This window comes from Mchenga conophoros, linkage group LG20 (assembly GCF_057382185.1).
Source record: "Mchenga conophoros isolate Kocher_MC1m ecotype Shallow Benthic linkage group LG20, M_conophoros_male_GT1.1, whole genome shotgun sequence".
Classification (NCBI taxonomy): domain Eukaryota; kingdom Metazoa; phylum Chordata; class Actinopteri; order Cichliformes; family Cichlidae; genus Mchenga; species Mchenga conophoros.
In genome coordinates, this window is record NC_140545.1 from 29,427,068 (window position 1) to 29,439,772 (window position 12,705).

The 12,705-nt window shown below is 38.7% G+C and overlaps 1 protein-coding gene across 1 annotated transcript in view; it reads left to right on the forward strand.

Moving 5' to 3' along the window:
• Window positions 1-8,187, forward strand: part of LOC146551060 (uncharacterized) — a 15,991-nt gene extending 7,804 nt beyond the window's left edge. The window contains exons 3-4 of the mRNA XM_085261014.1: window positions 2,046-2,060; window positions 7,566-8,187. Coding sequence (XP_085117140.1) covers window positions 2,046-2,060; window positions 7,566-8,059 — 509 coding nt within the window. The 3' untranslated portion in view covers window positions 8,060-8,187. The remainder of the gene's footprint in view (window positions 1-2,045; window positions 2,061-7,565) is intronic.
• The last annotated feature ends 4,518 nt before the right edge of the window (window positions 8,188-12,705 follow it).

Genomic DNA, 12,705 nt, shown 5'->3' on the forward strand with positions numbered 1-12,705 from the left:
TAATCCATTCTATTGCCTATCCAATTCAGAGTTGAAGGGTGGTGACCTTTAACAGAGTGTAGACTGAAAATGAAACTGTCAGTTGGGTTAAGGATAAAAAACTTTCTAAACAGAATCTATCAACAGGAAATACACTGTGTATTTACCACATTTTACTTTCTATTTAAACCAGTCAACTTTTCACTGCTGCTGTCGGTGTATAAGTTTGTGTGTGTTTTGGTGGATTGCCTCTAAAACTACCTAACTGTTCTTTACGGCTTTTGTCTTGTCTTTCACTTTTTCTTTCTGTTTACTTCAAGAATATCCAGTGCTTTATGGTACCTTAATCATGTTTATACAAATCATATCGTGTGATAGAGTATACTAATACATCTTGTCGCATAGCTTTACTCTGTGACAAGATGTTTCTAATTTAAAAGATGTTGCAGAAATGCAAGAAAGCAGTCCTAGATATTTGTTAAATATGGAGATTAAAGTACATAACCTGGTCAAAAGGGATTCTAAGATTCTTCACAACCAAGGTAATAACATCCAGAGTAAGTCTGGCTAGACAGCTCGACTTACCAGAATTATAACCATTAAAATTTCACTATTTATTTTAGTGCTATGAAGCTTTAATAAGGACAAAGCTATTTTTTAACTTTATTATTAAAAATGTATTGATCAGAAAAAAACAAACAAACTGCACCTTCCATCTACTAAACCAATTCAAACGATTTAAATAAAAAGACGACTGCCTAACGTGAAGTAAAAAAACACCTTCAGCTGCACGATGTTGTTAATTCTCACCTACTGTACAGATGTCTCAAAAAACATTTCTAATTTCCTTTTCTTGTTTTCTGTTTGATCGGCTTGTCACTCAAAATTTAAATGAAAGCCTTCTAACTACCCCTAGCTCAAATTAATGACACCCCCTTTTCCTGTCAGTTGTCCTTTTACCTTTTTCACATCTTGTAGCTATTTTTGGCTGCTAGGACACTCACAGGCAGAGGGTGGACTTTTGATCTAGTATTTAGTCCTCTTCCCCACAGTGGACACACCATAAGAGCATTTCTTATAACCCAAGCAACTTCAAGTAATTGAAGTAAGTAATCATGAGATTTTTTACATATGCGATTTTTTTCCTTCTAAAGTGTATACATTAATTGTCAGTGTGCGCATTTTGAGTGTCTTTTGTATTTTTGATTTCTTTTTGCTGTTTGGGGAAAATGTTTTAGTTCTAGTGTTTACAGTTAGAACCTAACCAAGACTAAACTCCATACCAAGTGTAAGTGTAGTTAGTCTTATGCTCTGTTTTCTTGTTGATGTGTCTTTCCCTGTTTCCTGTATGAGCCTGTATGTCTCTTAAGTTATGCCCGTGTCTCCCTCTGTCTAAAAACTATGTAAACTCTTTCGGTTTACATATTCCCCTCATTATATTACTCTGTGTCTCCCCAGCATGTCTCCTCCCATCGTTGTGTGAAATAGTCTGCGTCTTATTGTTTCCTGTTTTACTTTGACAGTGTCGTGTCCTGTGTTCAGTGTGTATAGTTTTGCTTCCTCTGTGTTGTCAGTCCAACTTGCTCCAGTTTTGTTCCCTGTGTGTTTCCACTCTCCCTAATTACCCTTGTGCACTTATATTGTGTCTTTTTTCCTCTTTCCTTTGTCAGATTGTCTCTATTTCCTCTGTGTCCTTTGTGTTATGGTCCAGTTCGCTCATTCGATTTTCCCTGTGTTTTACTTTTGCTTTTGTTTTTCAAGTTTAGTCAGTTAGCCTGGTCTCGGTTTCATGTTTTGCCTTTTATGTTAACATTGCAGCTTCAATAAACGGCTCGCTTTCTGTTCAGCTTTATTAATTTAAAATGTCTGTAGAACATTAATCAATAATTAATAAATTGTTTAACAACTTGTGTCAGAGTGGAAATATATATGGGCCTGACTGTATTTACATATAAATTTGTTGGGATTATTTGAAGTTAAATAAGGCCAAGCGTGAATCTGACAAACATTTTTGCAATTTTGAAAAAATAATACTTAAGCTAATGAAATTTCTCTTGTTTTTTCAGATATGGAGGCTGAGGGTAAGTGATGTAATGTGGCAGTCCTACAGTCATTTTCAGAATGTCTTTTAAAACTAAAATAGTGGTAAGGTGTGCGGTGAGATGAGAGATGAGAGAAAATGGGAGTGGAGAGAAACGAGAAGAAAACACAAAGTAAGGAAGCTGTTTGAGAGGAGTAGAAGTTACATGTATAACATGTACAAGTACAGTGGGATGCAAAAGTTTGGGCAACCTTGTTAATAGTCATTATTTTCCTGCATAAATCGTTGGTTGTTACAATAAAAAATAAAATGTCAGTTAAATATATCATATAGGAGACACACACAGTGATATTTGAGAAGTGAAATGAAGTTTATTGGATGTACAGAAAGTGTGCAATAATTGTTAAACAAAATCAGGCAATTGCATAAATTTGGGCACAACAAAAAAAGAAAGAAAATCAATATTTAGTAGATCCACCTTTTGCAGAAATTACAGCCTCTAAACGTTTCCTGTAGGTTCCAATGAGAGTCTAGATTGTGGTTGAAGGTATTTTGGACCATTCCTCTTTACAAAACATCTCTAGTTCATTCAGGTTTGATGGCTTCCGAGCATGGACAGCTCTCTTTAACTCACACCACAGATTTTCAATAATATTCAGGTCAGGGGACTGAGATGGCCGTTCCAGAACGTTGTACTTGTTCCTCTGCATGAATGCCTTAGTGGATTTTGAGCAGTGTTTCAGGTCGTTGAAAGATCCAGCCCCGGCGCAGCTTCAGCTTTGTCACTGATTCCTGGACATTGGTCTCCAGAATCTGCTGATACTGAGTAGAATCCATGTGTCCCTCAACTTTGACAAGATTCCCAGTCCCTGCACTGGCCACACAGCCCCACAGCATGATGGAACCACCACCATATTTTACTGTAGGTAGCAGGTGTTTTTCTTGGAATGCTGTGTTCTTTTTCCTCCATGCATAATGCCCCTTGTTATGCCCAAATAACTCAATTTTAGTTTCATCAGTCCACAGCACCTTATTCCAGAATGAAGCTGGCTTGTCCAAATGTGCTTTAGCAAACCTCAAGTGGCTCTGTTTGTGCTGTGGGTGGAGAAAAGGCTTCCTCTGCATCACTCTCGCATACAGCATCTCCTTGTGTAAAGTGCGCCAAATGGTTTAACGATGCACAGTGACTCCATCTGCTGCAAGTGTAGCCGAGTGTAATTAACAAATAAAACTGCTAAAATGTATTTATAAACATATATAACAAATGAAAATGCACTGCATCGTGACCATATAGTGACAATTACCTCATCAACAAAATTATACTTGAGGGAGACTTCATTTACCAGTGGCAATTTTACATATTTTTTATTTTTTAAGTTGAAACAGTGAACATGAATCACAAACAAACAAAAGATATAACCAGTACACATGACACAAAAATAAAAGAGGGAGCTCACATACCTGTTTAAAATAAAAACAAAACAGTACAGCGACTTCACTTTACTGAACTTCTGCATGAACACCTTCAAGGGAGAGAGAAGGATAGCGGACCACATGAGAAGCCACGTGCATGCTCATATGCTCCCATCTGAGAATGGCTAACTAGCATGTTACAATAAAGTGCTGTACTCGACAGAGAAACAATAATTCACACTAAAACATCTAGCAGAACTGCGAGACAAAATGCACAAAGGGAACGAGCAGTGTTTGAATTACTTTTAGTTACTTTAACTGTGTTTATTTGCTCTGTAACTGAGAACACTAGCATATGCTCACCTCTCCTCAGTGGGGCCTCTAGACACAGGAAGTGACTTCGTGGGAAGTCAAAGGTCACACAAACAAAATAAAAGCTCCCAAAATATAGGTACAGAAAATAAACATATATAAATTAACATATATACATAACCAATACTGACAAAGCAAAATAACACAGCAGGATGGATCTTTGGTGAAATATAAATTATTTTTTAATACACCCATGACACAAGATGATGTTGTAGGTCTTTGGTGTTGGTCTGTTTGTTGACTCTGACTGTTCTCACCATTCGTCGCTTCTGTCTATCCGAGATTTTTCTTGGCCTGACACTTCGAGCCTTAACTTGAACTGAGCCTGTGGTCTTCCATGTTCTCAATATGTTCCTAACTGTGGAGACAGACAGCTTAAATCTCTGAGACAGCTTTCTGTATCCTTCCCCTAAATCATGATGGTGAACAATCTTTGTCTTCAGGTCATTTGACAGTTGTTTTCAGACCCTCATGTTGCTACTTTTCAGGGAAAATAAAAAGAGGAGGGAAGCTTACAATTGACTCCCTTAAATACTCTTTCTCATTATTGGATTCACCTGTGTATGTAGGTCAGGGGTCACTGAGCTTACCAAGCCAATTTCCGTTCCAATAATTAGTTCCAAAGCTTTTGGAATCAATAAAATGACAACAGTGCCCAAATTTATGCAATTGCCTGATTTTGTTTAACAATTATTGCACACTTTCTGTAAATCCAATAAACTTCATTTCACTTCTCAAATATCACTGTGTGTGTCTCCTATATGATATATTTAACTGACATTTTTTATTGTTACAACCAACGATTTATACAGGAAAATAATGACTATTAACAAGGTTGCCCAAACTTTTGCATCCCACTGTATAAGCACACACAGGGAGAAACATGGGACACGGTGAGCAGAGAAACATAGGTACTGTAACACAGATGGACCAACAGCAGAATGAACAAACTTTGGACAAACAGCCTGAAATGCGTTGACAGCAACATTTCAGGGATTTTGAGTAATTCTGTGCCCCAGATGGATTAATTGCGTTAAAATTTTTAATCGCGTTAATTGTGATGACAGCGTAAAACGTTGACAGCCCTAATTTGTTGGTTTGTTTTTGTGTAGTTTTGTTTTTCGAGCTGGTTATTAGGTGCCACTCCAGCTCGCCAGAGAATTCCCCGCCGCCCCACCACGATGCCACCCTGGGTAACCGCCCAGTCGCTAGTGATTCAGGGTGGTATCGACGATACTGATCCGATACCGATACTCTGTACAAAAACTTAATGTTTCATTGTATTTCATAATACAATATATAATTGCATTGTGTAATTGTAGTAATAATAGAAGGATATAGCTTCATAATGATTACAGGACATCAGACTACTTGTTCTTATTGCTTAATAATGCAGAATAATCATATAGAAATAAAAAAAAAAAACGTGAAGTTGTGCGCTATTTGAACACCTTGCCTGCCTGCAGCCAGTGTTGGGGAGTAACGGAATACATGTACCGCCGTTACGTATTTAAAATACAAAATATGAGTAACTGTATTCCGTTACAGTTACCGTTTAAAAAGGTGGTATTTAGAATACAGTTACTTTGTTGAAATAAATGGATTACACTGCGGTACTTTCCTGTTTCATTTTGTCGCGGGTCAGGACTGTTTGGGTTTTGTTTGACAGCTACGGTCTTTTGTTCCAGGCAGCAGCGTTACGGTTGCCATGGTTACAGGGCGACGCTCTCTCTCTCTGCGACTGTGTGTTTCCTGGGTGAGAGAGCGCCTTTTCGTTGTTGTTGTTGTTGTTGTGCTAAGCTAACAGGCAGAATGCTACAAGCATAGCTCTAAAGAATGTAGCATCATGGGCAGTGTAGTCTGTGTTGCAGGGAGAATGCACTGCCATACACGTTATGGGTCTGTGAGCGCGAGGAGGGAGAAAAAGGGGAGTGGAAAGGTACGAGTTGTCATCGAGGAAAAACGGGAGCTGGAAGCATGTAAATATAATAATAACCACTGCAGCCAAGAAGAGTGCCTGACGAGCCCAGTTGTAAGTAAGCTATTAAGACTCGACTGTACACCGTGTTCGTGTTTTCCTCCGAAAACAATAAGTTCCGTTGGAGCAGTCTTTCAACGCCTCTCTCTGTCTCTCGCAAAAAAAGTTGACCCACACAACAAAGTAAAGCTATTTTTCGGCTACAAGCCGACAGGGACCCCGCCGTATTAGTCAGAGGTCCCTTTACTACAGTTCGGAGTCGCGGACCTTCAGTAATAGTAATAAATCACAGCAATAGTACATTCACGTTGTTGTAAAAAGTATGATAATATATTAAGTAATCCAAAGTATTCAGAATACGTTACTGTCATTGAGTAACGTAACGGAATACGTTACAGAATACATTTTGGGGCATGTAATCTGTATTCTGTAATGGAATACATTTTAAAAGTAACCTTCCCAACACTGCCTGCAGCACTAAGGGACTCTGCGAGAGACGTCTGTCTTGCCCTAGCAGCACGTGTCCCGCTCCTCCTCTTCACTTCGCCTCAACATACGCTCGTCATGTTCTGTGATATGATTTACTCTGAGGTGTTTGACGAGGTTAGTGGTGTTGCCACAACACCTCACTGTCTTGCCACATGTATCGCAAACTGCATCTTGACTGTTTGTGGAGGTAAAATACATCCACACATGACTCCATTTACGCTCAGCCATTGTTGTGAGTGCGCATGCCAGGGGCTGCGACACATTTATTCAGCCGTATTTCGCACATGACTATGAAAGGCGTAAGGGGAAGTAGATCCTTACAATCCAGACGATCCAAATGATATAGTTTCTTTCCACTGTGTTCCTGTTAATGATAAACTACAAATTTACCCCAAAGTACTAAAATATCGATATTTTAATATGAGAATCAATTCTAGAACATAAATTACTGGTATCAGAAGAATCGATACTTCAGTATCAATCCGCACACCACTACCAGTCGCCCATCTCAAAAACCACTACTGACTGGAGAACACACACTAATATACACAAAGGGAAATGAGGAAACTGCACACAGGAGGGAGACACAGCTGAACCTAATAAGCAAGACGAGACAGGCAAAACTGAACACACTGACATAAGACAAAGACCTTCACAATAAAACAGGAAACTCAAAAAACACATGCAAAGACACAGACTAAGAGACACGGGCTTTACACAAAGACCTGACTGAACTGGAACAGAGGGAGCATGGGAACCAAAACCTAGGAACGAGAAATCATAACAAAAGACATAACCAGAATAACCTAAAGCATAAGATAATAATAATTAAAACAAAACACTGGGTCAAATGACCCAGGACCATGACATTTAGTGAGGTTAGGTTAAATGGTCATTCTAGATTAGGTGTGAGTCTGTAGGTGTGAATGTGAGTACAAATGGTTGTCTCTCTCTAAGTGTTAGCCCACAGGTGACCTGTCCAGGATGTAGCCTGCCTCTTACGCTACAGGCTTCAGCTTATTAATACTTATCATTAAGTACCTCTAATAGTGTAGTGATGAATACATTCACAACTGAAAGGCTGCACGTTTAATTCCAGCTGGAGATATTAGCTTTTAATAGTAATAAAATTCTGGAACTTACCACCATCACATTGTTATTATCCATCTTTAAGATGGTATATTTCCTTCTGTGTAGCCCATGCAGATATCTGAGGACCTTATGTTGGGTTATTTGGCAGACTGGAGGTGATCGACACCTTTCTCTTTTCTCTTTATATCTCTGTATTTGCAGCACATGCAGTTCTGCAAGGAGGTGCAGAAATGACTGTTAATATGGCCGGGATAGTGGAGATGATCGATACGTTTGATCGGCCCGCTAAGGCATTTGCTGTTGGTCCCTATGCAGGAGCAGGTGCATATGCGGATGGATTTGAGGACAAACCTGGAAAGCGTGTTCCAAAGGCAGGAGTGTATGCTAAGGCAGGAGTGGGCCACGCTCGTGCTGAATGGAGCATTTTTGACGCGGAAGCCAAAGGTCCAAATGCCAGTGCAGGAGCCGGAGCTTCTCTATCTTCTCTCAGTGCACGAGCCTTTGCCAGAGCAGAAGTAGCCAGTGCACAAGCAACTGCAGGTCCAATAAGAGCTAAAGTTGGGCTGGCAGTAGATACAGGAGTGGGAATCAGTGTAACAGGAATGGAAGCCAAATTGCTAGGAACAGGTTTCTCCCTTGGTCGCAAAATGGGCATTTCTCTGTTTGGCAACGGTTTTGAACTCAATCTGTGGTGAACTGTGCCCAGTACAGATATTTGCCTTACAGTGATGTGTAATAAAACAACAAGGCCTCAAATTTGATGCCAGTGGTCTAGAAGCACAAGTTCTAGGAACTGGTTTCACTATTGGCCCTAGAGTGAAGATTTCCCTTAACCTTGTATAGATGTCGGCTTTATACCAAGAAACCATCATCTATTTATGGCTTCTTGGTGAAACTGATTACTAACTAATAAATAATTAGAATAACTAATTATTTGTTAGTTCTTTCAGTTATTTTAAACAATGTGTTGGGTAATGAACTTACAATGAAATCCAGAATCCACTTTAAAACTCTGTTATTAACATATTAAGTTGTAGATTACAGGTCCCTGCTTATATAGCAGAGCTTCTGAGACCTTATCAATGAAGCTGGCATCTCCAGTTCTCTAACCAGGGTTTTCTAACGTTGCCTTGCACTGATTTTAAAATCAGAGATGATGGTGCTTTTGAGGTTGGTGCACCCAAACTGCTTTCTGCTGAAAACAAATTTTTATTCATTAGCTTTTCTTTAATGTTCACCTTACAGCCATAGTTGGCAACTATTTGCAGGTATGTGTGTTTGTTGGAATGAATGTCTGAATGCTACGGTTGATTATGTGTCTGTAAATTTGAACATAGCTTCAGTCTGTGGCTTTTGTTTTAATTCAATCTTTTGCTTCAATCTGTTTTGAAAAGTGCTATCCCATATGGAAAAGAAATAGAAAAAACTTATAAAAGACTTGCATAAAATGTGGCCATCTTCATATAGTGAATCATATAAGGCTTATATGATTTACTCATGAAAGTGGCCACTTTCTAATTACTTTCATATATTGTTTTAGGAAGTAGCCAAAACATACAAGTTTGATTTATATAATTTTTCAAGGGATCTTATATCTGTTTTCACTCTTGTATGCTTTTCATACAAGTTTCACACCAGACAGATACAAATTTTATAAGATTTATATATATATCTTTTCCATATGGGATACAAGAGTATACAAATAAAGGTATTATTATTATTGTTTCTACTACTATTATTGTTATTATTGTTGTTGTTGTTGTTATGGCAAAAATTATAATCATGACTACTTTGGTCAGTATTGTAATTATTTTTTGTGTTTATTCAAAAAATAAAGATAATGCCATTTTTGCATAAAGTGTTCTGTTGCTGAAAAACATACATAGAAAAATAAATAAATGATGAGGTGGTGCAGGACGCAACTTCATCCACTAGGTGCAGTTTGACACTTTTTCACCTGTAAATCTCATCAATAGGATGAGGAACTGTAAGAGCTTGTTACCATTGTAGGATTTTGCAGGCATAGATGAGGCTGAATAGAGCCTGGGTGGCAGTAGCCTCTCCTCGCGACTTAGTCCCTCTCACCAAAGATCTAAGGAGAGAGGATTTGAGGCAACATATAGTTAGTAGAATCAGACATCCTTACCTCACAGCCTCATTTTGATTGAGTGATTGATGACAATTGAATACACTGTGCAACACGTAGGGCTGGGCGATATGACCCAAAATTCATATCTCGATATTTTTTAGCTGGATGGCGATATAAGATATATATCTCAATATTTTTTTTAAAGCCATAAAGTAAGAACAAAACAAGAGTTCTTAGTCAAAGCTGTGTCTCAGATGTCACACGGGCACTTTTATTAACATATAGCATAGATGTACATGAAAAAAACTACTCAAAAATAAATTATGAGGATTTATTAAATAATAATGCTCCATAAATAAAAGAAAAGTATGTTGTTTTTGCGCATAATAAAGAGCTCACAATTGTGCAGTCAAAATGTAAACTAAAAGACGCTGAGCATAATAACACAGACAGATTTCACAGCTGCTCTGCTCCTAACTTCTACTGCATGACTGACAGCCTGGAGTTTGAAATCCGCTTCGTAACCACGTCTCTTAACAGGTGCCATTTATGGTCCTTATACACACAATATGGTAAGATTACGTTGAAGCACAGTACGTATCACTCGATATATCGCCCAGCCCTACAACAGGGCTACATCATAAATGATTTAGTTTAATTAATTATCCTCCTTTCCTCTGTGGTTTGTATATTCGACCTGTATGCCTCTTTTATATGTTGAAATCACTTCTAACGGATACACATGTGTGTCATCCAGCAGGCTTCTATTCATCACATACACTTGAAGAAGAAAGACATCTATCAACATGGCTTTCTGAGATCAGATTCTGGGTCACAGACAGGAAAACAGGACACAGGAAGGCACAAATTATAGAAACTAAAAATGAATTCTGTTTAGCTTGGGGTGAGAAACAGAAATCCAACAGCTAGCTCTCCCAGTCTAACAAGCACTGACTGTATGCAAAAGATGGATAGAGTCAATGTGATGTCACCTACTGGTTGTGTTGCACTGTATTGGGTTGTGTTAGTTGACTAACTCTATCCAGACATTTGTCGGTCAAAGTGGCCACACGTGTCTAGCGAACTTGTGTTTTTTGGTAGTGGAGGAGAGAAAATATCCGCAAAGGCCCAAATATTCTTTTAAAATATTTGTTTATTCTCACCCACTGTACATAAATCTGAAGAAAAGTTGTGTATTACTGTTTTCACTGTTCTCACAGTGAAATTCCAGGACTAATCAGCTTTCATTCAGGGTAAACCAGATGAAGTCAGACAATAGGCAAAAACAATTTCAAAGTATACTTATCTACTTACCTCGAATAACTGTAGTTTATTAAGGATTCTTAATAAAAGAGATTCACTTTGATTAACCTTTAGTTCTGACCTAAATATCTGTGGAAACAAATTAACCTTTTATATTGATAGATTTGAGCTGGGGATCAGTGATATTTTGGGCAGTTTTCACCTCTCGCTATGAACACTTGCTGTCAGCTGCACTCAGTGATAAGCTGGTTTAATGTTGTGACTCACTGTTGTAATACCATGGCCATAAAGGCTGCCACAAGCAAAGTCAAAGGTTTCACAAGGATTGCAAACAAATTGACAAAATGACATGTAGATGCAGGGTTTGTGTTCTTTGTTCCCCTTCAAATCTTAGTGTAAGAGACGCATGCCAGAACCGACCACATATTCACACTTTCAAACACTTTATTTATTTATTTCCTTTATTGCTGTCTCTACAACTCACGGTTGCAGATTTTCAGCTGCCAGCCACACATACACAACAACAACAGCAGGACCCAGTTCACTCGTCACACACAGAGACACACACACATAAAGAGGGCAGGCTATTCCTTTTTATGGTCTCCTATTTATTCCCTCTCGCTCAGTTCACACAGCATAGAAAGATTTCTTATGGTAAATGGCCTGTATCTGTATAGCACTTTACTTAGTCCCTAAGGACCCCAAAGCGCTTTATACTACATTCAGTCATTCACACACACATTCACACACTGGTGATGGCAGCTACATTGTAGCCACAGCTGCCCTGGGGCGCACTGACAGAGGCGAGGCTGCCAGACACTGGTGCCACTGGGCCCTCTGACCACCACCAGTAGGCAATGGGTAAAGTGTCTTGCCCAAGGGCACAACAACCAATACTGTCCGAGCCAGGGCTCAAACCGGCAACCTTCCAATTACAAGTCAAACTGCCAGCTCTTGAGCCACGATCGCTTATGATCCAAGCAACATCATTCAAGTAAGTAATTTTGGGATAATGTGTCATCAGATTCTGATACAGTCTACACTCCATATCCAGTGGTCTGGTATACATTTGTATTGACTAGCAGGTTATTGGTTTAATAGTGAAACGGACTCAGAGAAGATGACATATGATGTTTGTTTTTTTATCTGTATGTAATTAATAACTTGCTGTATTAATTTGCAACAGCAGTTCCTCGCAGAATAAGTCCAGAGCTAACTGCCTCCACTACTGACAGAGTAAACGACCTAAAGATGCTAGTGTGGTGGCAGATTTCTTTTCTCATGCATTAATCACATATTTACTCATATCACATTAGTTGTAGTAATATCACTTTCTCACTTTACTATAGTAAGAGCTCTCCTGTCACCAGTTTACATGCATGTGGAAAGTTAACACAGTGAGGCCATTGTAATGGGAGATGTTAAACAGATAGTGAGACTCCTTCTGCTTATCAGGGATGTAAATCCTGAGGTGATGGCCACTCAGAAAACAAGGTCATAATTCTCTCTGTGAGGGAGAAGATATATGCTCTCTCCACATTGCAATGTGATTATTAAACCCACTGCAAATGTGTTGCAGGTTATTTTTAAACTTTCCACAACACCAGGCAGGCAAACACCATCTAAAGGTTTATTTTCCTGCTAGCTTTAAAGAAATATGGTTGAGGATTTTCCAGGAAACAGGTGATCTTTAACTTCAAACAAAACCTGCAGGCATGTTTAAGTGCCTTATATAGTTTAAAAGCTACAGAGGTATACCACACATAATAATAATTGCACCCTGTCATGTTTCACATTTCATTGGTCTTTTGTAAACTATCTCAATCACCACACAAATTAAGTTCCAGTACACACAAACCTGTACTGGAAAAAAAGAGCAGAGCAGCCTGAGATTGTTTCTACTCCAAGTGTTCAAGTATTTCAAAGTTAAAATCACTTTTTTTCTCCAGGACATATCCAAACAAGAAGCAGCTCAGGCTTGGAGAAGGA